General features: G+C 39.4%; 1 protein-coding gene across 4 annotated transcripts in view; it reads left to right on the plus strand.

The window, feature by feature from the left end:
* The window catches only part of card11 (caspase recruitment domain family, member 11), a 54,615-nt gene that overhangs the window by 21,393 nt on the left and 6,491 nt on the right, over nucleotides 1-26,731 (plus strand). For 2 of the 4 annotated variants that reach the window (XM_074696075.1, XM_074696076.1), the window contains exons 2-21: nucleotides 4,017-4,194; nucleotides 13,178-13,365; nucleotides 13,579-13,716; nucleotides 13,950-14,126; nucleotides 15,352-15,500; nucleotides 15,588-15,767; nucleotides 16,978-17,124; nucleotides 17,706-17,831; nucleotides 17,927-18,127; nucleotides 18,235-18,390; nucleotides 20,443-20,512; nucleotides 20,601-20,806; nucleotides 20,922-21,034; nucleotides 21,267-21,307; nucleotides 21,394-21,517; nucleotides 21,829-22,030; nucleotides 22,892-23,018; nucleotides 24,256-24,499; nucleotides 24,890-24,974; nucleotides 26,566-26,661. In XM_074696075.1, the coding sequence (XP_074552176.1) occupies nucleotides 13,188-13,365; nucleotides 13,579-13,716; nucleotides 13,950-14,126; nucleotides 15,352-15,500; nucleotides 15,588-15,767; nucleotides 16,978-17,124; nucleotides 17,706-17,831; nucleotides 17,927-18,127; nucleotides 18,235-18,390; nucleotides 20,443-20,512; nucleotides 20,601-20,806; nucleotides 20,922-21,034; nucleotides 21,267-21,307; nucleotides 21,394-21,517; nucleotides 21,829-22,030; nucleotides 22,892-23,018; nucleotides 24,256-24,499; nucleotides 24,890-24,974; nucleotides 26,566-26,661 (2,760 nt within the window). In that variant the 5' untranslated portion in view covers nucleotides 4,017-4,194; nucleotides 13,178-13,187. Of the gene's footprint in view, nucleotides 1-4,003; nucleotides 4,195-13,177; nucleotides 13,366-13,578; nucleotides 13,717-13,949; nucleotides 14,127-15,351; nucleotides 15,501-15,587; nucleotides 15,768-16,977; nucleotides 17,125-17,705; nucleotides 17,832-17,926; nucleotides 18,128-18,234; nucleotides 18,391-20,442; nucleotides 20,513-20,600; nucleotides 20,807-20,921; nucleotides 21,035-21,266; nucleotides 21,308-21,393; nucleotides 21,518-21,828; nucleotides 22,031-22,891; nucleotides 23,019-24,255; nucleotides 24,500-24,889; nucleotides 24,975-26,565; nucleotides 26,662-26,731 lie in introns of those variants that run through there. The other 2 variants (XM_074696077.1, XM_074696074.1) reach the window with 2 other exon arrangements.

The following is a 26,731-nucleotide window of genomic DNA, read 5'->3' on the forward strand; positions in this document are numbered from 1 at the left end:
CAAACACTTAAACATAACTTTTAAAATACCAAAACAAAGACACTCCAGGAGCAGAAAAAATGCTCCAGACACTTTAAATATGAGGTAACATTACCTCTGTTTTTTGACTTGCTTTGACATAGCACATGAGCTCTACTCCTACTTCTCACTAAAGTATAAACTAGTTCACCAAAAACAGCCCAGCAGCCTCCCCAGAGAAAGAATTCACGTCCAAACTAACGAGGTTAAAAATAAATCCACCATAACGCCACAGATCCTCTGAGTGAGTTTCCATTAACGCGACTCAATCACCCAAGTTAATTCAGCAGAAGAATGTCTTTAAAGTCCACTGCATGCCACAAAGTTTACTCTGATTGAAGTGTTTATCTTCAGCCTCATCTAAATGAACAGGCAGATGGAGGCGTTTCCATAAACATCAGGCAGTTTGAACAAAAAGATCAAATAAATTCTGTAAATCCTAGCTCAAACTGATGCAGTACATGGTGTACAAAGACTGAAAGAGTAAAACTGTCTAAAAGTTTTCTCAAAACTAGAAAAAAAAACACATAAAAACTAACATATTCAGGGCTATGACAGTAAGTTTAAAGCTGCTACTGTCTGTGATGAATTTGACAAAAACAAATCTAATCAGCCTGTTTTAATAGTCAGTTGTATCACTCGACCAAAATCTTTTGTGGTGTAGGTTTCCAATGTATTTTTGTGGATCATATCAACTTGAAATTCTGAGTTGCTACAACTAATAAAAAGAAGTGGTTGAACCAACTTGAATCAATTGCTCTAATTACCTACACCTATAATAAACTTAATTTAAAAATAAATTAAGTTCTTTGAAATGAAATTAACAAGTTCGATTAACACAACTTAATAGGTCAGATAAAAAAAATATTTTAATTCTTCTCAAATCAACATTTTGCATCAATCCAACTTAAAGTTTTCAGTTGTTTTAACTCAATAATCTGCCAAAAAAACAAAACTAAAGGAAAAACCATGGATGAGGACGGAACAATGTGGACACTTCACAATACAATACCACGCAAGCCAGTGTGTCTGTGCTCCAGGGCACAGACAGCAGGTCCATGTCATGTGGAGCATGGAAAGCCTGTGTTCTTGGCAGGTTAACATCATAATGTACAGTGGGGTCTAATATCCACTGCATTCCCTCCTCACTCACGGTTTGAAATAAGTAAATTTAATTGGCTTTAAAGTGATACTCCGGGATGGAACAAGTTGGGTCCTATCACAAGGTTTAGGGCAGAAATTACCCCTACAGCAGTGATTTTGTGCAGCAGAAGCCCAGGGCGCTCGCACCAAACACCCCCTCCCTGCTCCTTTGCCGGTTTCCTCTGCACTCAGACGGGGCCATATTTTACTTGACCAAAAACACAAATAAACGAATCTGATATCGGTCTGCATTCACGCTTTATTTAGAGAATTTTCAGCGCGTTACTTTCACACAAAAACACCGCTAAATAAGGCTCTAGTTCTCATAGGGATTGACTCACTTAAGAGACAGCCTCAAGTGGACACTGGAGGAACTGCTGTTGTGGACACTAGCACTGCTTTCTTTGTTAAGTTTCTTTGGAGAGAGGAATAAATGATCAGACAAAGGTCTGAGGTAAAGGCACACGATGTCCAGCAGTGCCCCACAGACGCTCTAATTGGTGCTGATTTAATCGCCTCTTGATGTCACTTGAAGGTCTGGTAACAGCTGTGATTATAATTGGCTCTAGGCAGCTAACAGTGCCCCCCCACCCCTGTCATGTGTCAACACAGTGGCAGATATGTCCGACTGCGAGAAGGCTGTTGGATGTGACTGAAGGGACACAGGAAGAGACGCAGAAGAAGCAGGGAGAAAATCCCCAGCAGCTGGTTGTGGTGCCTCACCCCGGGGGGAAAATAGATCTGATGACGGGGGCGTCTGCACAGGATTAGGAGGTCAGCAGGAGAGACAAGGACCCCGACAGAGAGTGAAGCTACTGCAAACCACACACAGGACACACAACTCGGCCTCCACAGACAGGAGAATGATAGAGTCCTCACAAGTTTTGATCACACTTTCACCAACACAGATTTGTGCCATTTTGGACCCAACTTTATACTATTCAGTATTTTCTATTCATAAGTAGTAAATCTATGTGGAGTTGAGGTCAAGTTACATGTTAAGTTAGTGCATCCAAAAGTTAACCTATACACAGTAACTCTACCTGGGTGTACCACTGACGTCTTGATAGTTAACTTACCCAAAAAGTGTGTGGTCCATCATTTTTTTCCAAATGCTAACTGAAGGTTTAGTTGCTCAAACTGTACACCTAAAGGTGAACTTTTACTGCTTCTGTCTTCTGTTTAGAAATCTGATGCTCAGTGTTTTGGTCTATTTCGGATAAACAAAAAGTTTAACACATTTCAGGGCTGGTATCTTTTGATTTAAAGGTCATAAATGACTGATTAATGTTGTGTCATAGTGTTGAGTACCTGAAGACACAGTCAGCTTAATTTTTTTTTACAAATTGATTGTCACAGACAGAAAAACAGCATCTCAGGCGCTTCATTATTAACCAGGTTCAACACATGTCAACTGTGACACCTGCTGGTAGACAACAGTATCACATCAGGGCACACACAGCACAGATCCAAGTCATTGGGAACTTTTTCGGGTCTGGACAAACTTTTCAGGAATCAAGACAGACATCCCATAAGTCTATAGCAGTAGAGATGTCTGTAAAGGTTTCACTCATCCAGGCCTTAAAATTCAGAGCTGTATCAGAAAAGGAAGTCATAATGAGATTTGGATTAAAGCACTGAGTAATTTATAAAAAAAAATACAACTAATAGATTTTTGCCAATTTAGTTAACTTCAATAACTACTTTTTACATCTTCAAGATTTGATTTTTATGCACATATTTATTATTATTATTATTATTATTATTATTATTATTATTATTATTATTATTATTATTATTATTATTATTATTTCATAAATCAATCAATGTGTTCAATGAATGACATCCTTCAGACCCCAAAGGGATATTCAGCTCCTATTATAATATTAAGCCTTTGGACTTTACAGCTACCCGCTTGCCTTGTCATAACTGAATTAAGAAAATTACATTTCTTACATAACATAAGGGGAAAGGGTGCACACAGGTTTTATTCTATTATAATACTAACTGGGCAGTATGTATACATTTATAGGAATGTGCTGATATTACAGCTTAGAAAACCTGGCTCTATGGATTTTTCTCGCATATTGAAGTTATAACACGGCTAAAATGAATTATTTAAAAAAAAAAAGAAAGAAAGAAAAAAAACAGATATTTATGACATCAATCAAAGGGACTGAAATCTCGAAATGAAAGTTATAATAAGCTAACTGTGGGACAGCATCAATTCATTTTTAAGATTATATTGATAATAATAATAATAATAATAATAATAATAATAATTATTATTATTATTATTATTATTATTATTATTATTATTATTATTATTATTATTATTATTGGCTTTTTTTGTTTAATAACTTCTGGAGTCATCTCAGAAGAACGTCGTTGTCACCAGGAAAAAGCGTAACATGTCCAGCAGAGGGCGCTGATGCTACACACAAAACACCAGTCTTAGAGTTAAACATAATTTACACAAACTATTTGGCAAATCGTGACATTTATAGGCAGGTGAAATCTCTGTTACACCTGCATTTGTGCACAAAGAAATACTTACTTCAACATGGAATTCAATGGACAAGGTACAGATTTGTCAATACTTTTTATGACATAAACCTGTTTTGTTATTGATTTTTATTCCGAGGGGACTGGTAACTGGACTATTTAATGCACTGACAGAAGTTTTGTATGTCATCCAAACTTATTTCCTCTGCGCTGGAGGCTCTGACTGCTCCACTGTGTGTTCAGAGGACAGAGGGTTTCTCACCTCACAACTTATTTCCATCCGATCTCACCGCCCACCTCCCTCTCTGTCTCTGTCTCTGTCTCTGTCTCTCTCCGTATGAATGTAACAGTCAGTTGCATCCGCTCTTCAGTCCCGTTTGAAGTCCCGTGTCTGTCGGACAAATGGAAACAACCTGAGCCTCTGGGATTCACCGTTTACAGTCGTTTTCTGTGAAACCAACAAGACATCAACACAAACTAACCGGCTTCTGCGCCGGACAAAACGCGTTTACCACCACTGCGCCTCAGGTAGGAAATACCTCTAATGTCCTCATTTACGTCCTCAGAGTCCACTGATGAAACGGAACCAATCACACTTGGTGTCCTCGCCGGTTTGGACTCATTTTAGTAAATAAGAAGTGATAGATAAACCAGCAGTGCGCACTTTGGTTAGAAGTTACTCAGAGAACTTGTTGACCTGCACCTGCGCCCAGTTTAACAGCATGTCAGCAGAGCCTGGACGAGTGTTGACATGTTCTTGGCTTGTAAAAGAAAAAGGAAATAAAAAGAAAGGAAGCTTTAATTAACTTTGAAGCCAATTTCCTGTCATCATGCTAACCTGTATGTAGCAATATCAGAATGTTTGGGATTCCTGCAGCAGGTGCAGAGGACAATGTGAACCATTCAGGAAGAAGCAGGGAAATACTAGAGCTCATTTAAAGTCACGTTTTGTAGTATCATGCCAGATAGTGAAACAACACTTGACTCATTAATAGTGGTGTCCATTCACTCCTGTACTTAATGAATGTTGATATGGCAGTTTATCAAAGTCCTGACTGAAAAGATAAACAAACCCTGGGCGTCTACCACTGATTCTTTAATTATCAGTGCAACAAATAATGATTCAAATAGTTTACCCCTCCAGTTTAACTCAATGCTTCATGGTTGAATCCTCACACCTGAGTGTATGACATTAAATCTGCACTTTTTTTGTATCACATCCAGTGGTGCGTCTGCGTATTGAAATTGTTTTTATTATGGGCCTGATTTCCTGTGTTATATTATGTTAAATTGTCTCTCTTTCACATTGTTTCACATCATATCAAAACATATTTATACCTCAAATTCAAATTCAAAATCTGTTCAAGCATTTTCTTCACTTAGTCTTTAGAAATGTTAACGATCAGCCACTGTTTATTCCTTACATTCACCTATCAACATTTTTCTGTTACATTAAATGTATCCTAAATAATTTTTCCCTCTGTATTGTGTTGCTTTAGCTAATCAGAAACACAATGCATACAACTGGAAGTAAAAGAAAGCTACAGAGGGTGCAGTAATTGTTGGTAGTATCAACATGCAGAGCAGATTACTTAAAGCAGGGGTGGCCAACCTGCAGCTCAGGAGCCGCATGTGGCTCTTTGCCTTTCAGCGTGCGTCTCTTCGATCAATTCATAAACATAAAGTTAAGAGTAGTGGTGTGCCGATCAATCTGAAATATTGATATATTGATGCCAACGTTGGGATCAGTGTTGATCAATGTTTGGGTGTACAGATTGATACTTAAGTTTCAGTTTCTCTTCTCTAGTACGAATTTAAACACACACACAAAAAAATAAATCTTGCTTTGAAAGTTGGAAATGTATTGATTTTCATTTTATGTCATTTCATTTATGTGTGAGAGGAAGTGTGTTTGGAAGACCCCGTGTGTGATGTGGCTCTCTGCAGTACCACGGTCATTTTTGTGGCTCTTGGTCTCAGACTGGTTGGCCACCCCTGTCTTAAAGTAATCTCTGCAGACGAACAGTCATTAAGAAGGAGGCTCAAACCACTAATGTGGATTTCCTGCAACAAAGTTAAAACCTATTTCAGCCTACCTCTTGTTCTCACGTGTCAATCAGTACTGTCACTGTCAGCCTACTGAGCATGCTCAGAGGACACAGGTGTTGTATGTATACAGAGTTATTGGTAAAGATGCTGTTGTGCCAGCTTTGGGAAATCTCTGCATCGATCAAGCTGTTGGCTTTGTGTCCAAACATTCAACAATCTGGATCTGTGTCTGTGTCTTTAGTGATGCGTGTTGTGTATCTAATGATGGAAGAGCCATCATAGATGGGCGGCATCTTTAGCCACTGGGTGCACAATGAAACCTGACGTTTAACGTCACTGCGCAGAAAGTTAGGGGGAAAAAATGTGTGAGCATGAGTTTAACAGTTAAATATTTTCATACAATGGTGCATCGTATTTTTTCATATCATATATTTCCTCAAATTACTTCACATATATTCTACTGCTTTTAATTTCTGCTATGATATTTGCTCAGCAAAGTTTCAACCTTCTTTAAATAAATCCGTAACTTAATTTCTCATTGCCTATCCTACCTCATAATTTGGACAAACAAGCATGTATTTCTGTAAATGCTCTATTATCAGTTATCAGCACTCAGCTTTAAATATCTCATGAAAAACAGGCTTTTTATTTCCCATCAATCCTTTTCATTGACTTTGTGCTATAAGAAAATGTCTCACTGTGGTCCAGATTTATATGTCTTCCAATGAAGTTGTTCATATTTGAAATGAAACATTACATTTTCCTTTTTGTGAACATGCTAAGTAAACACATGATGCCTGTCATGCACACATACATGTGTCTGTCAGCCAGAGGAAGTTAATCTCTGCTCCCTCTTCACCGTCTTTGCTCCCTCTCTGAGCTCACATATCAGATTCCTCTAAGCTTCAGCTCGTCTGCTGCACAAAGCAGCCTCTATTATAGTTTGTTCACCTGAACCAATCACATCAGCTCATCAGCTCCTCTGGCCAGCCAATCCCAGTCCAGTATACACCACAGCGAGCCCCTATAGATCACTGAGCCTGAACATTAGAAAGGTCAAACCTTTCTTTGTCACAGCAACAAACACGTTTTAGATTAAGCTTTAAACTTTGTCGTCTTTGGCTCATCAGCAGTTTGGTTTGAGCTGATTAGAGTTGGATGATTTTTGCCTTTTTCTCAGCATCATGACATTATGTATTTTCATTATGTGCATCTGTGTAGACTGTATCTGTGGTTGTCTGAGACTAAAATAAATCTGGGTCACAACAGGAGAAAACAAAGCGGAAATCACTGACATGTGCCTCACGGTGACTCCACAGACCCCTCAGGCTGAGATCAACAGCTCCTGTCAGATTAAGTGACTGACATGAGCTGCAGAAATTCAGACTGATATAAAGTGAGTTCTGTTTCCACCAAAGCATTAACAGAATAAGTTTCTCACTGAGCCGTCTGAACATGTCAAAGTGTGTTTGTTACAAAATAAAAATACAAAGTCAGGAGCTAAAATGAGCCTCCGTTCTCCTAATCTCAAAAAACTAAGAACAAATTATCGTCAGTATAGAGAGGTTGTACAAAAATGTTACATTTTATGTAGTTGGTCCGTACAAAAAAATAATAATTTGAAAAGAGTCATTCATAATCAGTGACAATAGTCTGTAATAATGCTGTACGAGGATACATGTAACAGGACAGCTGCCCTGTTTTCATTTTAAACTCCTGTAGAAACTAAGAAAAAGAAAGAAACATACAAAAAGCTTCATTTATTTAATCTTTATTTACTTTTCTGTAAATTTCCCCAGCTCCTTGGTTCTTGTATCGATAAGTGTGTTTTTTTTTTCTCTCTAACAGCCTAAAAGCAGTTTCTAATTTCTTCAAAGTTTTCTGCTCGGACGCAGGTTTATATCACCTGTTGCCTGATGTGTCTGTGAAGGGATATCATCACTTTAGACTACAATACTCAACACTTGAAAATTGGCACAAATATAAGAAACTCTTTCAGAAAAGTTGAAAATTTTAGAGAGCTGAGGGATTTTTTTTTTTTTTTTTACAACAGTTTAACTAAAGAACATTAAAATCCAGATCTTTGCTTAGGTTTTAAAATGCAATGACTTAAACAATGGCCCTAAGCTTATTTCTGTTCGTGGAAATCTTCACAGTTTTAAGGTAAAACTTAAAGGGATAACGCTACTAAAAAAAAGCTTTAACCATCTGCTGTTCTGCTAAAATAAACGGCAGTTTTCTTGTTGTCAATTGTGTGCTGTTTGATCTTGAGCGTCTTTTCTTGTTTACTTGTCTCAACCCAGAAGAAAAAATTCTGCTGCAATATCCAAAAACTGTAGTCCAAAAAAAAATTATATATATATATATATATATATATATATATATATGTTTTCAAACTAAATTAAAGTGTATTTTCATTGTGCCAGTTGATCAACCATAAACTCATTTCATGTTTAGAAATATATATTTATATATTTACACAAAGATAGATAGATAGATAGATAGATAGATAGATAGATAGATAGATAGATAGATAGATAGATAGATAGATAGATAGATAGATAGATATAATTTTGATTTAAAAAGTGCAGTCTAGATTAAGACTTAAAAGCAATGTTTAAAACATTGAATTTAAGTTTCATCTGAAAGTAAGCATTTAAAAACATCTTATAACAATGTTTTTAAAGAGAAAGTGCAGGGAATGACATGAATTGATTTAGAAGAAGAGTTGTTTAAAAATGTAGACTTTTGTCTTTTTTTTTTTCATTTCTATGGTTAGAAAATAATGGGGTTTTTTTTTGTTTAGAAACAGATTGTGTGGATTTAAAGTTAAAAAATAATCTTATGGCCAAACCAAGCATGGTTACATAGAGATTACAATGTACATTAATACAACAGTAGCGGAAATATTCATTTTAATGCAAGGAGAAGTTTGAGATTAGTCAAGGTTTGTCTGTTTGTTTAGTGCTTGTTGTGGATTTTCATTTTCTAAGATTTTCTGCTGATTTTTAAGAATCAAATTTCAGACTCTTCAAAATGTTCAGAGGTCTGACCCCCCCCCCAAAAAAAAAAAAACAAACAAAAAAAAAAAAAAACAGTACAATGTTTTCACAGCTGAATAAAAGATCAAACACATTTATTCAAAGCTTGGAGGATGTTCTCTGTGCTGCTTTCTGTCTCATATCAACCATTTACTGCCTGTTTTATTCATCTTGAAGCCAAATCTGCCCCAACTTGTATTTTGTAGACTTCATCTACTTCTCCTTTTTGTTCACAAATTGCTTATTTTATTGATACTGTCGTACTAGCTGTGAACTTTTACAAGACCAAACAAATGCACAAAAAGAGTCATGGACTGTTTGTAAAAATATTAAGCCAAATGCATCTAAAATCTGAGGCCTCTCATGAGTAAAAACTTGAGATGTAATTCAAGACTTCAAGGCTTAGTCAGGAATGGTGGGAAGTCTGCTTAACTGTGCTTAACGTTTAGTGCAAATATTGAAGTGGAAACATTTGGTTTGACATTCACAAAGTGGAAGTTTAACAGTTAAGACAATAGTATCCTCTTATCCGTTATTTTGCAGATTAATTAAAGAAGTCATCATTAGTAACTCCTGGGCGGAGCAGTGTTTGAGTGATAAAAGAGGAGCACTAAACACTTTGATGCAGGAACGGTGATTTTTTTTAATCTGCTGCTGCAAAAAGGGGGAAAGTCAAAGTTTAGCAGGACACTCCTGCACATATAAACACAATCTGCTCTAAAAAACCCAGCCAGTTCCCCTGACCACATTACTACAAAGAAAAGCAGCAACAGACAGGACGAAAAGAGGGCACAGGAAGAGAGCTACTACTCACATCTGGTCTGAAAAGGAGGAAGCAGGGACGAGCTTTCTCGGTAATGAACTCCAAAACAAGAAAAGAGAGAAGAGGAAACAAGCATGTGGTTACTGAGGGGGTCTGTGCGTGCGTGTGCAGTGTGTGTGTGTGTGTGTGTGTGTGTGTGTGTGTGTGTGTGTGTGTGTGTGTGTGTGTGTGTGTGTGTGTGTGTTTTCTGCATGCACTTGTGGTTTTATCATCTGCTGTGACTGAAGACAAGAATAATATGTTGATGTGATATTTCTGCAGCGTGCTGCATGTGAAAAGTAACAGTAGAATAATTGATTTGTGCAACAGATGAGAAGTCCCTGAGAGGAGCTGAAACACAGACACACACACACACACGCGCACACACACACACACACACACACACACATACACACACACACACACACACACACACACACACAGACACACACACACACACAGATACTGAGGGTCATGTAGAGATGTCGCCTCATGTGTTTGTCTCATGTCTGATAGCTCAACTCGACACATGCCCGCTGCAGGTGACAGTGACAGACAAAAGCGTGTTTCTAGACTGTGTGTGTGTGTGTGTGTGTGTGTGTGTGTGTGTGTGTGTGTGTGTGTGTGTGTGTGTGTGTGTGTGTGTGTGTGTGTTTACATGAGGAAAGGCATCAGATAGCTCTGATTTGACTAACTGTAGGCTGCAAGTCACAAAGCGGGATTGTGGGAACAGACGCACTGAGAGGACAGCATGCAAATCCTGGAGATGTGTGTGTGTGTGTGTGTGTGTGTGTTCAGGAGAAAGGCAGACACAGAAGCAGAAGGGGGGGGGGGGGGTCATGTAGGAGGGAGAGGAAAATAAAGATAGTTTATCAATGCAATTGTGTGTGCGTGTGTGTGCAGAAAAAGAGGAAGGTAAATGGAAAGACGTCAGTTAAAGTGTATCAGACTGTGTGTGTGTGTGTGTGTGTGTTTCTGATAATTATACTAATACAGGGGTCTGTCAGTTTTAACCAATAAGTTATATCACAACATAAATTCAGATGTTGTTATTCATTAAGTGGTTTTGTTTACGTCTCAGGATGGGAATGAAAAAACAGCTTCTGTTAAGAATCAATGAGAAATGGTTCAGTCCATCAACACCTTTAGCGTTAAGGCTAAACGATTCCTTTGTTGATTTCTTACATGAAGTAGAAGCTGCTGGACTTTAAGTCAATTATTTGCCCCAGCTATTTTAGCTTAGCAGTTAACAGTTTCCCAAGAAAACTCTGATTCGGGATTTTCAGCCTGAAGTTTGATTGAAGAATTCAACTCACAAAGAAATGCACATCACTCTTACACAAGAGATTCCTGTTCAGTACATTCAACATGGTATACTTCTCTAAATGTACCAGAAGGAAAAAAAAAAAAGATGGAATAGCGCTAGCTTGATGCTAACGTATATGGGAAATTGCATTGATATGCTACTTGTTAGCATACATCGGGATAACTTTGGTTTTACAACAGAATTTCGACTTTCATCACAGGAACACTTAACAGTTAGTCTCTGTAAACTATATTGGAAACTCTAAATATAAAAATATTAACAGGCAAGATAGAAGAAAAGGTACATAGGCCTTCAGACCAAGCTGCAGCCTCTGGTCCAAGAATATGAGACAATGCTGAAGTGCTAAAATCTGCTGTTTCCAAGTGTCCGCTTGAGGCTAGCTCCAGAAGCACCAGAAGTTACGAACACACCAAGCCAAAAAAAGTAATTTTAAGCAGACATTAACCTATTTACAGTCTGGTTCAAAAAATGTTTCCTGTCTGAGTCGCTAACTTTACTATTGGCACACACTGTACATGGGGTGAATTTTTATCTTACCTCACCATTCAGAGGCTATTAAGATCACAAGCTCGCCCAATCAGAGTCACAGCTCAGGGTCACGTGACTGACAGGCGCAACATAGCTGTACATGAAGCCCTTACCACTTCCAATATGACCCCTATAGCCAATGTGCTTCATTTTCCGTTTCAGAGACAGACGGGTGACGTCAGTGAGACTACGTCCATGTTTTATACAGTCCATGGCACAGGCTCATGGCTGACTTCACCATAACTACGGCAACCTCAATGTTCTAAACAACTCAAAGCATTGCTATAACCACTTCAAGACACTAGTTGACCTATGTCATTTAATAAAATATGAATAAATGAATGAATGAATGACTAAATGAATGACTTTATGCCGTTCATGTAGATGACAAGTTAAACAATGAGTAATACAAATAAATGGTAATCAGAAAAAAATTAAAACAGAACAAGACAATCACTGACTTAGTTTCTTGGTTCAAGGATTAGGAAGAAGTATCAATTTATCTAATCCTACCCCTTTGAAATGCATTATATTAAATTATAACACTGTCTTTTGTTCCAAAACATTTTTTAAACATGTACATTAGATATACAATGAATCATTTATACCAGGGGTGGCCAACCGGTCAGAGACCAAGAGCCACAAAAATTACAGTGGTACTACAAAGAGCCACATCACACACGTGGTCTTACAAACGCACTCCCTCTCACACATAAACAAAATGACATAAAAAGAAAATCAATACATTTTCAACTTTCAAAGCAAGATTTAGTGGGTTTCTAAGCGTGTTTAAATTTGTACTTAGAGCTGTGTCAAAGACACATTTCTGTTTTTACTGCAGAGGAGACAAAGTTCCATCTATCTATCTATCTATCTATCTATCTATCTATCTATCTATCTATCTATCTATCTATCTATCTATCTATCTATCTATCTATCTATCTATGTATGTATGAGCGGAGCACATGTAGAGAAAAGAAACTGAAACTTAAGAATCAATCTCATCACCCAAGTATTGACCAATACTAATCCCAACGTTGGCACCAATATATCAATATTTTAGATTGATCGGCACACCACTACCCATAACAATATATTTATAAAACCCATATTTAAAATTTGTTTAAGTTCTGCACTTAGTCTGTTCCATAGTTTAATGCCATGGACAGTGATACAGAAACTTTTCAATGTAGTAAGCACATTTTTTAAGCTTTAGGTTTGCATTTTCTCTTAAATTATATAAGAAAACAGTACATCGTCTCATGACGTGCAATTTTTACTTTTTAAATTTTATTTATGCCATTTATTTATTTACTTGTAAAATCAAAAAAGTGTTGTTGACACAGAAAACCAGTAGAGCTACTTTTTGTTCAGAGAAAATTCACAAGATAAAAGAATTGATAAAGAATCAGAGAGCAATTGTATCAATAAGATATTATCAATACTATCCCTACTTGTCAGTCATCATTTAGTAGATGACCACATGATTAAACATCATAATCTTACCCAGCATCATAATAACAAGTCTGATAAAGAAATAATTCATGTTTTCATCATTTGACACTCAGACTGTCTTGATATGCATCTTAACTATGGCAACAATGATATCCACCCCCAACTGTCGCTGCAGCTTTGATTTATGGCCACTTTCACACAATACGAACTTTTACACACTTCTCACTTTTCACTTCAATTTCAATGACAGAAATTCACATAAACTGATTAATACTGTTGCATGACCCTGAGGATTCTGCTGCTTTTTAGGACGTCAGAGATGGAGAACGAAGTGGAGGTGATGTGGGAGAAGGTGGAGTGCAAACGTTACGAACTGTGTCGCAACATCACCCCTGCAAAACTCACCCCCTACCTCCGCCAATGCAAAGTCCTGGATGTGCAGGACGAGGATGAGATTCTCACCTCCATGCTGCTCGTCTCCAAGGCAAACCGCACGAGTAAGTAGAGAGATGTGTGGGAAAGAATGAAACAAAAGATGAGGGGTGACAAATCAATTCTCTAAATGCAAAAAGGATTTTATTTTTGGAATTAAAATGAGAAGAGAAAACATGCCTGAACAACTTTTATCATCAGGGCATTAAAAGGCCAGAGGTACAGGTAGATGCTTTTCTTTTTTGTATGTTACTCATGGATGGCCTTTCCTCCTCCAGGTCGTCTTCTCGACATCCTCCACACTAAAGGAGAACGTGGGTACGTGGCGTTCCTGGAGAGTCTGGAGTTTTACTACCCAGACCTGTACAAGCTGGTCACTGGAAAGGATCCTACACGGCGCTTCTCCACCATCGTGGGTGAGGCTCAGACCTTTGTTTTCATCAGCAGACTCACAACTTTCACTTTTTCTTTTCATTAATCAGCTGATTACACAAACAACACTCTCTATTTTTCAACGATTGCAAAATCTGGGATTTCCCTTAAGCAACTTGCAGGACACATCCCGTTGCATAATGAGTTTCAGACATCGCAGCACACAATATGGACAACTTCAGCTTTTTACATTCGGTCTTCTGCTTCGTGTCTGCAGTTGAGGAGGGTCATGAGGGCCTGACCCAGTTCCTCATGAATGAAGTGATGAAGCTGCAGCAACAGTTCAAAGCAAAAACCCTGCAGCAGGTGGAGCTCAGCAAGAAGAACTGCACTCTGGAGGATGAGCAGAAGAAGCTGCGGCTGGCCAATCAGGAGCTTCAGGCCTTCCAACAGAGTAAAACAGCAGAAAACACACCATTCTGATCATACACACTCCTCCCTGTCTGTGTTGTGCTTTCTGCATGTTTAAGATTGAAGAGTACCATAAACTAACACTTAATTGGTGTGTAAGCTCTAATAATAGATTAATAGCGTCTCATATCTAAACCAATACCCCTGACATTTAATGAAACTACAATATACCGCACTGGCCGGGTTTCTCATGCTCGGTAAACCACAGATTGGTTTTATAGAGAGATTGGAAAAAACAATCTACCAAAACCTTTTTGTCATAAAAACTAGGACAGTGTGGTGGCACTGTGTCCTGTGTAGTTAAAACCCACAAGTGGTGAACCAGGCTCATTCCTGTAAAATAAAGCACGTGTTACTTTCTGAGACATAATCTCATGCCTGAAACATCACAAAGGGGACGATGTATCATTCACCAACGGTTATGCAAATTAGAATACCAACAGGTACATTGTGCTCTACTTTTCCCTTTCAGAGATTTACTCTCAAATCTGTGCCAAAAAACAAATAATAGAAACTAGAAAAGCACTCAGAGAGTGCAGACCTCCACCAAGCATGCTGTGATTGTCACTAACACTTTAGTCCTACTTTAATGTTATACTCCCTTTCAGCAGACTGTCTGCTACAATTTGGTATTAGTTGCAGGTTTGTACGATAATTTGTTACTTGACAGTGTTGAAAATTATGATGAGCCAGTACATTTTTCATATTCCAGATCTTAGTATCCAGAATATTGCCAGGATCTGGATCGTACTTTTACATCTGTCAGAAATTATGGTGACCTTGTCTTGTCTTGTTTTGCAAAGCAATCTGACCATTTATGGTGGAGTTATATACACATATGGTAAAAAAGACCTATCTCACAATGATTAAGAATCCTTTTAAAAAAAATCCTGGATCCAGACGGTGATCTGGATCACCTCCAAAATTTAATCACTTCTTCCTTATCCCATTTTGGACATTTCCTGAAAATTTCATCGAGATCTGTTTGTTACTTTTCTAGTTATGTTGTTCACAGGCAAACAAATCCTCCAAAAACATAAGCTCCTTGATGGAGATAATTTTCACAACATTCATTGATTTAGAATAGTAAAATGCTTCAGGCTCCCTTTGATGACTTGATAGGATGTGTGTGATTTAGTCGTCCAATCAGAATCAAGTATTAAAAAGCTGTGATAAAATTGTATGACTATGCATTGTTGGTTTTTCAGGGTACAATAAGTTAAGAGAGGAAAGAAACACCTATAGTGACGAGCTGCTGAGAGTCAAAGATGAAAACTACAAACTGGCCATGAGGTACGCCACGCTGAGCGAGGAGAAAAACATGGCGGTGATGAGGAGCCGAGATCTACAGCTGGAGGTCAGCGTGAAGAAAACAGAGCTGTGTTATCAAAGTGATACAATGTGAGCATGTCTTTTAATCTCCTCATTCTGTGTGATTGTTCAGATCGATCAGCTGAAGCACAGGCTGAACAAAGTGGAGGAGGAGTGTAAGATGGAAAGGAGGCAGAGTCTCAAGCTGAAGAACGACATCGAGAACCGGCCAAAGAGGGAGCAGATCTTTGAGCTGGAGAGAGAAAATGAAATGCTGAAGATCAAACTACAGGATCTTCAGTCCATCATACAGGTAAGGTACCAGAACACAGAAGCCCAAACTTGAAGACTTGAAGACCAGACTTGAAGACTCCAAAAGGCTCCCATAGAGGTTTCATTTCAACACCACACCGTAAACCCCAAAGTTTAGATTCGTCACTTGGATTAAGCTATAAAAACTTAAGATTTGTTTGTAAGTTCAATTTGCTCAAATTTCTGAGTTTTCAGTGATGAAACTGATGATTTTGGGGTAGATTCAACTTTTGTTACTGTTTTAGTTAGCACGACTTAAAATCATTAGTTTGTGACTGTGTTTTGTAACTGTGAATGAGGAGGGGACGCAGTCGATATGAGACCATGCTGTACTTCTGGACGTGCAGCAGTGGCAAATGTTCTCTGTGCTCCACATGACACAGACTGTTTGTCTGTGCATCACAGCGTGGACCAGCTGTCTGTGTTCTATGTGACATCAATCAGTCGTCTATGCTCTACATGGCGTGGACTGTCTGTCTGCGTCAAAAATAAATCTTTTTACATTTCCAAAATTGGCTTAATGATAGTCCAGTCAAACATTTCATTTGTAAATATAACAACCATTAGGCACACTGCATCAGTCAATAGGTACAGGACCCTGTGCCATGGAGCACAGACCACCTGTCAGTGCCATGGGGCTCAGACAACCTGTGCCCCCTGAAGAACAATATTTCAATGTACAGCAGGGTTTCATATCTACTGCCTTCCCTCCTCACTCACGGTTAATAAAGTTATGATGTTAGAGCTGATTTTTGTTATGACGGCATTTGAAACCATGAGTGAGGAGGGAAGGCTGTGGATATGAGACCCAGCTGTACTCTAAAATGTTTTTAATTTCGTTGTTCATATCTGCTTTAATTTCTTATTATTACATTTACTTAATTCATAAGGCAATTTTTCTATATCACATCTTTCACTTTGAGTCAGGTCAACTTATGTTTTACAGTGATATGCAACATTTTTTAACATTACTTAATATTTTAATTTGTCACAAATACGCATTAGGTTTATCAGTTTAAAGATATTCTGAAGAATGATTTTCCATAACAATCATAACTACTTAAGATGTTGAGTTAAATTAACTTATTTCATTACTGTTTTTTTTAGGTAACTGGTTTATAGGCATTTTTCAAGTAAACTCAACTTATCCAGGTTTACAGTGCTTGAATCAATCAGCTAGTGACACTTCATGTGTGTGTTTCTCTACACAGCCCGGGCCTCTACCTGAGTCAGACAAGGCCATCCTGGACATACTGGAACACGACAGGCAGGAAGCTCTGGAAGACCGACAGGACCTCGTCAACCGTCTGTACAACCTTCACGAAGAAGTCCGACAAGCAGAGGAGCTACGAGACAAAGTGAGGAAGATGCACACAAACAAGCACACACTCTGGCTGCTTGTTAAATCCTTGTTGAAGTTTGTGATTGTTTTGACTTATTTTTATACGGTTCTACTCTATCCCTTTTTTGATTTTCTTATTATTTCTCCTAAAAAGTATTTTTTAAATAGCTTTGGTAACTTTTGGGCTTCCTTTGAGCTGTTTTATATTTGCTTTATTTGTGAAGCAGGCTTTCAATGTAGGTTATTTTTGTGTGACCCATGTGTTAGAAAAACACACCCTATAAACACAACACATGACCAGGGAGCCTAATACCCACGAGACACTCTTTTGCACACACCCTGTGCAAAAACCCCCGTCTGAGTCCTTTCTCTTTACGTAATCTGGTCTTTCTTCTTTCTCCCTCTGTTTCTCTTCCCTGAATCTACCTTTGTTGAACAAGCAATGACTAACACTGCTTTTGATTACTTGTTTTGTGTGTGTGTGTGTGTGTGTGTGTGTGTGTGTGTGTGTGTGTGTGTGTGTGTGTGTGTGTGTGTGTGTGTGCGTGTGTGTGTGTGTGTGTGTGTGTGTGTGTGTGTGTGTGTTTGTGTTTGTAGTATCTGGAGGAGAAGGAGGACTTAGAGCTGAAGTGCTCCACGCTGCAGAAGGACTGCGAGATGTATCGAAACCGCATGGACACCATCACCATCCAGCTGGACGAGGTGGAGAAGGAGAGGGATCAGGTGACACAAATTTGTCCTCCTGTTTTTGGTGACCTTCACAAGTTGTCTCCCATGTTTTTGTGCATTTCTTTCATGTAAAATGTCTTGCCCGTCAGGCATTTCGAGCCCGTGACGAAGCCCAGCACCAGTTCTCCCAGAGTCTCCTTGACAAAGACAAATACCGAAAGCAAATCCGAGAGATGGAGGAGAAGAGCGATGAACTTCATATAGAGATTGTTCGCAAAGAAGCCAAGCTGGTCACTTTGGAGTGTCGCCTGCGACGGCTTTCCAAGGACATTGTTTTGGACCCACTTGGGGTAAATGGTTAACAAACATTATAAATTTTGGATTCAGCCTCCACTAACACCTCTGGTGTTGGCGTTTTGCAGAAACTTGACTCAATTTTTCTTAAATTTTCTCCAAGAGTCTGCCAAGGGACCTGCCTCCAACCATCATCTCTCAGGGGGAGGAGTTAAAAGCCTGCCCCGGCCAATCAGAATGGTCCAGTGATGAGTCACCTGAGGAGAAGTTCTTTACTGATGAGCCCCGTCTCAAACGCAGACCCAACCTCAAAGCCGGGGTGAGGCACTGTCAAAGTCTTACGCTCATATTTTCTCAGCTACGTTAGCAATTCTTTGGACAGTATCCAGTAAATGTCATGTGGAGTTCCACATGGCTCAGTCTTCGGCCCCCTTCTTCTTTCTTCCAACTCTTTGTTTCCACTGGGTTGAAGAGTCAGTTATTTGTTATACAGATGACACCCAGCTTCACCTCCCAGACTGGCTCTCGCAGAAAGGTTGGATGATATGAGGGAATGGTTGGCCAACAACTTCCGCGACAAGTCAATGAAAGCAAAACAAAACATCACATTGTTCCACCCACTGAATATTTTCAGCACTGCTCCTGAGTTCCTCAATCAGCTTTGAAGAAGAAGTTACACCTGTTTTAATATCTTGTGATACACATCAACAGAAACTGCACAGTTCTTGACATCCCTTTCAGTGTACTATTTTAATAGTTTCATTTTAATTTAACTCATATGCATATACTTTTTTTAGGATTATTCTCTGTACAAAGCTCTTTATCATTACTAGATATATTTTTTACCACTTAAGCTCAATTTTTTCTACTTTTGTAATATTTAGTGTGAGTTTATAATTATTGTACAAAGAGATTGTGGTTAACCAGAGTCAAATTCCTTTAGTGGTGGATCTAGAGCATTTTACATGAGGGGGCAAAGGGGTGGCAGGAGATCCAGACAGGGTGGTATGGGACAACGTCAGTACAGTGATAAAAATCAAAAAGAGCCACGAAAACTCTTGTTTTTTTTCCCAACAAAAAAAAGCAGAGGCAGCTGTACACTGTTTCTTTACAACAGGATTTGGTTAATTAAAATCAGTGGTAAAATTAGATCAATTACATCCAGACATCCATACAGAAGATTTTTCTTAAACCACATTATTTTAAAGAGGAAAATCTGACTATGCTGGAATTTGACATGGATCAGTTCAAACCATGTATTTAAGCTGAGACTCAGGCTTGACTCTCTGACTCCCTGCCAACTTTTTCCTCCTCATCCTCATTGTCTGCCTCATCAGTATCTGTTCCTTTTTTCTGAATCTGATACCTTCTGGTCTTCATCTCTCACACCACTGTCTTCTTCTTCCTCTTCTTCCTCACTTTGTTCCTCTCTCAGTGGCCCTCTGCTCGTCTGAATCTCCTGGTTTCTCCTCCATTCTCTCTTCGTCATTTATATCCCTCTTTTCTGTCTGCTTCATCTCCTGCTCACTCCTGCATTTCCTACCAAAACAACTTGAAATATTTCTTTTCTCAATTTTTCTTTTCATTTTGGCCTGAAAGTGACAAGATATGAACATTTCAGGGTTAAAATCATTGTATAATATTTCACACCAGGACAAGTATCCTAACATATGAAACTAAACTGATGTTTACCTCACTTTGTTTTTTCATCACTGTAAACTCCTTAAACTGCCTCCTTCAGGATTAGTACACACCAGCTTTAGATAGATATAAGACAATAGATATGACCAATAAATCTAAAATATGAATGCTTCATATAATACTGTCGTGTTCACTGATCAGCTCACCGAAAGGGGTTAAAACTTCAAGACGTAAGAGACAGTTTTGGCTGGTGACTGACGGACGAACTGAACGATCACCTTTAGCTGTTGGTTCCAGATGGATTACAGATTAAATTTGACTTGAACTTTAAACAAGGTGAAAATATCACCAGTGGAAACTGATTTCACAGACAGATGTTATCAAGCTCGGTCCCTCCACTCTGCCACCTGCGTCATCTCTTCCAAACCCACACAGCAACAAAGATCAGGAGGTTCATCACACAGACTCGCGGCTTAATATTCAAGGGGACATAATTATTTTTATGTTTTTTTAAAAAAAAATGCTTCCCTTATTTAGGGGCTTTGAAGCAAAGCAGTGATTTGTTTTTTGAAAGAACATTAACTTTAGGGGAGCAGCAGGGGGGCAGCGGCCCCCCCTTTTCCCCCCTGTAGATCCGCCCCTGAATTCCTTGTTTTCTTGAGGTACTTGTCAATAAGGGTGATTCTGGTTCTGATTCTGACTAAAAGACTGTTGATGTTGGGTGTTTTAGATGAGGGCCAAGTCTCCTATCTGCGTACCCAGAGACCTCCCGACAGAGTCAGAGGCTGCTCATCCTGCAGGTGATATCCCGTTCATTCATTCATACAGTCTCCTCTGACATTTCCAGGACATTTACTTTACCGTAGTTCCCGCACTTTCCTCTCCAAGGTTCAGCTCTGTCAGTCAACGGAGGAGATTGTTTGGAGATCCAGTTACCAAACTTGCGCATCAAAAGCAGCTCCCTCCCCCCTTCCCCCAGCTTTATGATGTCCCCTACATACCCACCCTCCTCTGCTCCTGCTCTCACTTCCTCCTCACCCTCAACACCTCCAGTCCCCCTCCCTGTGGTGGAACCATCCAACAGAGCAAATATGGTGAGTGTTACGCTCAAGCTCCAGTTCATTAGAGTAAGTACTGGACACAGAATGTTGAACACAAACACACAAGTGGAGTTTCAGGATCTGTAATCAGTGTTTTGTTTGTTTCCAGTTGCGTAACCGTCAGACTAGCATCATGTCTATAGTTCCTGAGCCGCCTGATAAGTCATCGCTTTACCGCAGAGAAAGGGAGAAGGAAAATGAAAACGACTTTCGCCCCCGCAGGTAGTCAATAAGAGATTATCTACACACATGAAGTTGTGTGTATATTTGTAAAGTAAATATAATTCATAATTATGTCTGTTATTTTCATTATCATAATTCTGATTATTTTTACATCTTCAGCCTGTTTGAAAATCTTTGACTGTTGATGATTTTGCAGTAGTACATCATTTTAAAAAATACCACATGAGAATTCATTTTTAAGTCAAACACTTCAATGTTTGGTCTCTTTCAGTCTCTCAGACTTTGATAGTGACATCATGGAAATGGAAAACGGTAAGTCACACTTTTACTCACAGCCCTTTCTGCTCATTTTTAAAACATTTTTCTTGATTAAACTGTCAGAGCTCCTTTTTTTTTAGAGGAAGGAGTGCATTGTGGTCCACCCTCCGTCCACTCCTCTTCCTCGTCCCATCAGTCAGAAAGCATGGACACTTACGACCTCGAGCAAGTCAACAACATCTTCAGGAAACTCTCCCTGGAGAGGTAGAGTAGAGGCACGCACACAGAGTCGTCAGAAAGCTGCAGTTTCCTCCATCACACTCAAGGCAGGAAGCTTGAAAGCTAACGCACCATTGTGTTTGATGTTTGATGTGTGAAGATGAATTTAGAGAGAAACTGACAAATCATGATCCACTATTTTGTCTCCCCAACTTGAGTGTGACATCAGAAGGAAAAGGCCACTTTTTGACCACAGAAATTTAATTTGAAGTTTTTTCACAGTTAATTATTCAGGTTGTCCACTTTCAGGCATTTTTTGTGTAAAATGTTGTAATTTCGTGTCTGTCCACTGGCAGGCCGTTCCGTCCATCTCTGTCCTCCTTCTCGAGAATCAGCTCCTCTCTGAAGCCGGTTCAGGAGCTGTCATTGTTGGGTGACAACCTGATGAAAGACATCACCTTGGTCGGAGGTAATGAGAGCGGGATTTTCATCTCATCCGTCCAGTCCAACTCCAATGCTGAGAACGCAGGGCTACGAGAGGGCCACCACCTGCTGTTGGTTCGTACCTCACTTTGCAAGGTTTAAACTCTGGTTCACTGAAGCTGTTTGATGACACAGGATCTCCCCGAAATGCTTTTCCAATTTGAAACATTGCAAAAATAGGAAACGATCTACTGTAAGAAAGAAGTCAATGCAAAAATTCAAACAACATGAAACCTCCTTTTTGGGACTATTTTCCTTTTCCTTTTAGTTTCTGGTGCCTTTTTCAACCATGATCATTACCTCCGCCAAGGAGGTTATGTTTTTAGGAGAGTCTGTCTGTTTGTCTATAAATAACGTAACTCAAAAAGTAACAAACGGATCTTCATGATATTTTCAGGAAATGTTCAAGATGGGATAAGAAAGAAGTGATTAAATTTTGGAGGTGATCTGAATCACCGTCTGGATCCAGGATTTTTTTTAAGGATTCTTTATCATTGTGAGATAGAGCTGTTTTCACCATATGTGTATATAACTCCTTGATAAATGGTCGGATTGCTTTGCAAAACAATACAGGGCAAGGTCATCATAATTTTTGACAGATGTAAAAGTACGATCCAGATCCTGGCAATATTCTGGATACTAAGATCGAGAATATGAAATATGTACTGGGTCATCATAATTTTCAGCACTGTCAGGAAACAAATTATTGTACAAACCTGCAACTAACGCCAAATTGTAGCAGACAGTCTGCTGAAAGGGAGTATAACATTAAAGTAGGACTAAAGTGTTGGTGACAATCACAATATGCTTGGTGGAGATCTGCGCTCTCTGAGTGCTTTTCTAGTTAGTAATTAAACAAGTTTGAGTGTAAAAGGAGTCATATCAAAACAAAAACAATCTCTCTTATACGTCATTCATCTGTTTTGTGCTGACCAGCTCGAAGGGTGCATCCGTGGTGAGAACCAAAGCGTTTCATTGGACACCAGCACTCAGGAAGAAGCCCAGTGGATGCTGCAGCACTGCTCTGGACCAGTCCGGCTGCACTATCGAACCAACTTTGACTGTAAGTGTTTTTGCTTCAACAGTATCTAACTCGGTGTTGTGCTGTTCTGACTATTAGCACAGATTCAGTTACTGCAATGGTTGTATGAAAATGTGGATGGGGTGCCTCCTTCTCCTCTTGTTGCAGAAAATGAAACCAAAACACCACCTTAATGGGCTGACCATAGTATAAATGAACAACAGTCAGATTTTATTTAACAGTTTAATTTGAAATACAGTCAGATTTATCATTTATCAGACGAAACTAGCCTCTCCTCCATGACTACAGTTTCCCTTATTGTAGAATTACAGGTCTCCACGTTGGACACTGGGGGCATCATTCATCTTAATTAAGGATCTATAGACACCAGTTATGTATATAAAGCCCTGTTTCCACCAAGAAGTCCAGGTCTGATCAGTACAGTTTGGTACAGGTTGGAACAGTGAAGCCTGACCATCTTCGCATTTCCACTGCCAACTGTGCCCCCCATTGGTGAGAGGCATGTAAGCAGGATGCTGATAGCCATGTCAGTTACATATTTGTGTGACGCCATAGTAGTGCAACACAGTGTACCCCGCTAATAAATCAATCAAAGAAAGAAAACATGACCTGGTAAACAAAGAGCAATTCGTCCTCTTTGTAATTGGCATGTGGCTCCTTGGTACAAAGCGCCATCGAGCTTTGTTACAGAGAAGGCTGCGTGACGATTCTTTCGACCAATAAATGGACTGCAGTGTTGTAGCTCCACCTTCTGGGGTCGGATTGGTTCTGTTATTTGGGGCTCTGTCCAGGGATTAGTCAGTGGAAATGCCACAAATTAAGTGCCGTACCGAGACGTACCGAACTGAACCGCTTGGTGGAAACGGGGCTTAAATGAAAACAAGGCACCAGGTCTGCTCAGATATGTTTGATAACACATGAACACACCTGGAGGATTTGCTTGAGTGCATTTTTCCATTGCATATTATAATAAAAAAAAACCTCTTCTGCTGCCATTTAAGGGTCAAATGTGTCACTGATCAGGCGTTTATACCATGGAAAATCATCTGACACCCACCTTGCCGCAGTTTCACACATTAAAAATAACTGTAAAGAAGTAGTTCATCTTGTTGCTAAGAATCAGGCAAATTAACAAACACTTGAGTTTGTTAACTCCTTACAGGAGCTCATTAAAAGTCCCTTGTTACTCTGCAGGCTCTTATATGCTATGACTCTTTAATTGACCGATTTGATTAACATGATTTAATGTGTTTGCCAGCTTATCGTCGTCTGCAGAGGGACCTAGCAGATGGTAAACTGGCCTCTGGCGACTCTTTCTACATCAGAGTCAACCTCAACATCTCAGGCCAATCAGACAGCTGCTCTCTGAGTGTGCGCTGTGATGAGGTGGTGCATGTCCTGGACACATGGCACCAGGGGCGCTGCGAGTGGATCTGCGCTCGTGTCGACCCCTACACCGGCTCAGACCTTCCTGATCGTGGCACCATACCCAGCAACTCACGGTACAAAGAAGTTCCTTTAATGCGTGTGATGCATTGGTTCTGCTTTAGTGCTGCAGCATTCAGAGCAGAACCAAAAGTTGATGCAACTGTTAAACAACTATGCAAATTTTAACAGGGGTCTCAAGAGATCTACATGTGCTCTCACTTAACTTCCTTTAATCTGTCAAATGAAAGAAAAAAAACTTTCTATCAAACATGCAGCAAGGGTTTGTGAACATTTTAACACAACCCACAACCTGTTGTCACCTAAGAGCACAGGAAGTAGCTGCTCTTGTAAAAGATGAAACACTGTGTGATGTTGCTGCTTGTGTTTTCATGTAACATCTTTAGTTTGATACTTCAGAGGGTGTGTGAAAACGCGTAAATGTGTGTTACTGGGTGTGAATGTAGGGCCCAGCAGCTGCTCCTTGTGAAGATTCAGAGGTTGGTGTGTCGAGGGGGAAAGGAAGAGAACGAAAACTATCGCAACAGCAGGGTAAGAAACGTCCCTATTAATTTCCTGTTTTAAAAACAAAAATATAAAAATCATACACACATCTTGAAACGCAACATAAATCCATCTAAAAGACAGAATCATTTGAATAAAGAAAGCTTTATCACCACATATAGTTAGGAACATATAGAAGCTGAAATGCTGTGTAACATGTTCTTGTTTAAAGCTCCTGTGCAAACTTTTAGCTGCTTATTTTAAAGAAAGAAAAAATCAAGATATTTGAGACCTCAGAAGGAAATGAGATCATCAACACAGAGGTTGAATTTATTGAGAAATGGCTTTTGACTGCTGAATCAGCAGTGGGAGGGTAGGTGACAGACAGACAGTCAGATACCAAAATCAACACTAACTGAAATTTCCACACGGAGGCTTTAATTTTTTTTTTATCAATATTGATTTTTTTTGTCACTATATTTTAATTTTGTTTGACACATTTCTCAGCACAACTTGTCTTCATTCATTTCACAAGAATATTCTTTATTTATTCATTTTCTATTTTGGTCCAAATCATCATTACGTATGTTTTCTGTCCGATTCATTTCCCTCTGCTGTCTTTTTCTAAGTTAGTTTGATTTCCATAATTTTCTGTTATTTTGCCAGAATTTTTCATGTTCCATCGAGTTTAGAAGAATGGTACCTGTTAATATTCACTGCCCCGCCAAAAAACAATTTGCCACCCCCCCAAAAAAATTCACGCACTCTGATATTTCGTTGAACTGCCTTTAGCTTTGATTACAGCACGCATATGCTGTGGCATGGTTTCGATAAGCTTCTGCAATGTCACAAGATGTATTTCCATCCAGTGTTGCATTAATTTTTCACCAAGATCTTCATTGACGATGGTAGAGTCTGACCGCTGAGCAAAGCCTTCTCAAGCACATCCCAAAGATTCTCAATGGGGCTAAGGTCTGGACTCTGTGGTGGCCAATCCATGTGTGAACATGACGTCTCATGCTCCCTGAACCACTCTTTCAGAGTTTTAACCTGATGAATCCTGGCATTATCATCTTGGAATATGGCCGTGCCATCAGGGAAGAAAAACATCTATTGGTGGAACAACCTGGTCATTCAGTATATCCAGGTAGTCAGCTGACCTCATTCTTTGAGCACAGACTGTTGCTGAACCTAGACCTGACCAACTGCAGCAGCCCCAGATCATAGACTGCCCCCACAGGCTTGGACAGTAGGCACTAGGCATGATGGGTGATCACTTCATCTGCCTCTCTTCTTACCCTGGTGGCCCATCACTCTGGAACAGGGTCCGTCTGGACTCATCAGACCATATGACTTTCTTCCATTGTTCCAGACTCTGATCTTTAAGCTCCCTAGAAAATTGAAGCCTTTTTTTCTGGTTAGCATCACATCAGTGTAAGATTTTGATGAAAAATTAATGCAGCACTGGATGGAAATAAATCTTGTGACATTGCAGAAACAATGCCACAGTAAATGTGCCGTAATCAAAGTTTAAGGCAGTCCAACAAAATGTTAGAGTGTGTGACCTTTTTCTTTTATGGCGACTTTTTTTGGGGGGGCCGGGCAGTGTATAAGACATCATCTGTTTATGTGTTTGTAGAGCATCTTGCTGCCAGAGGAGTTGAGCCACTCTCCTGATCCCAAAGCCAGCCCTCGACTCTCCAGAGCTGGAATCTTTCTCACTCAGATAATTCAGGTAAACAAAGCCTCCAACAAACATACAGGCGCAGGTTTTCATTGTAAAGCTAAAGTTAAACTCATCTGTG

The sequence above is a fragment of the Halichoeres trimaculatus genome, unplaced genomic scaffold (genome assembly GCF_033239565.1).
Source record: "Halichoeres trimaculatus isolate MK-OKI-2021-1 unplaced genomic scaffold, fHalTri1.1 fHalTri1_scaffold_20, whole genome shotgun sequence".
Taxonomy (NCBI): domain Eukaryota; kingdom Metazoa; phylum Chordata; class Actinopteri; order Labriformes; family Labridae; genus Halichoeres; species Halichoeres trimaculatus.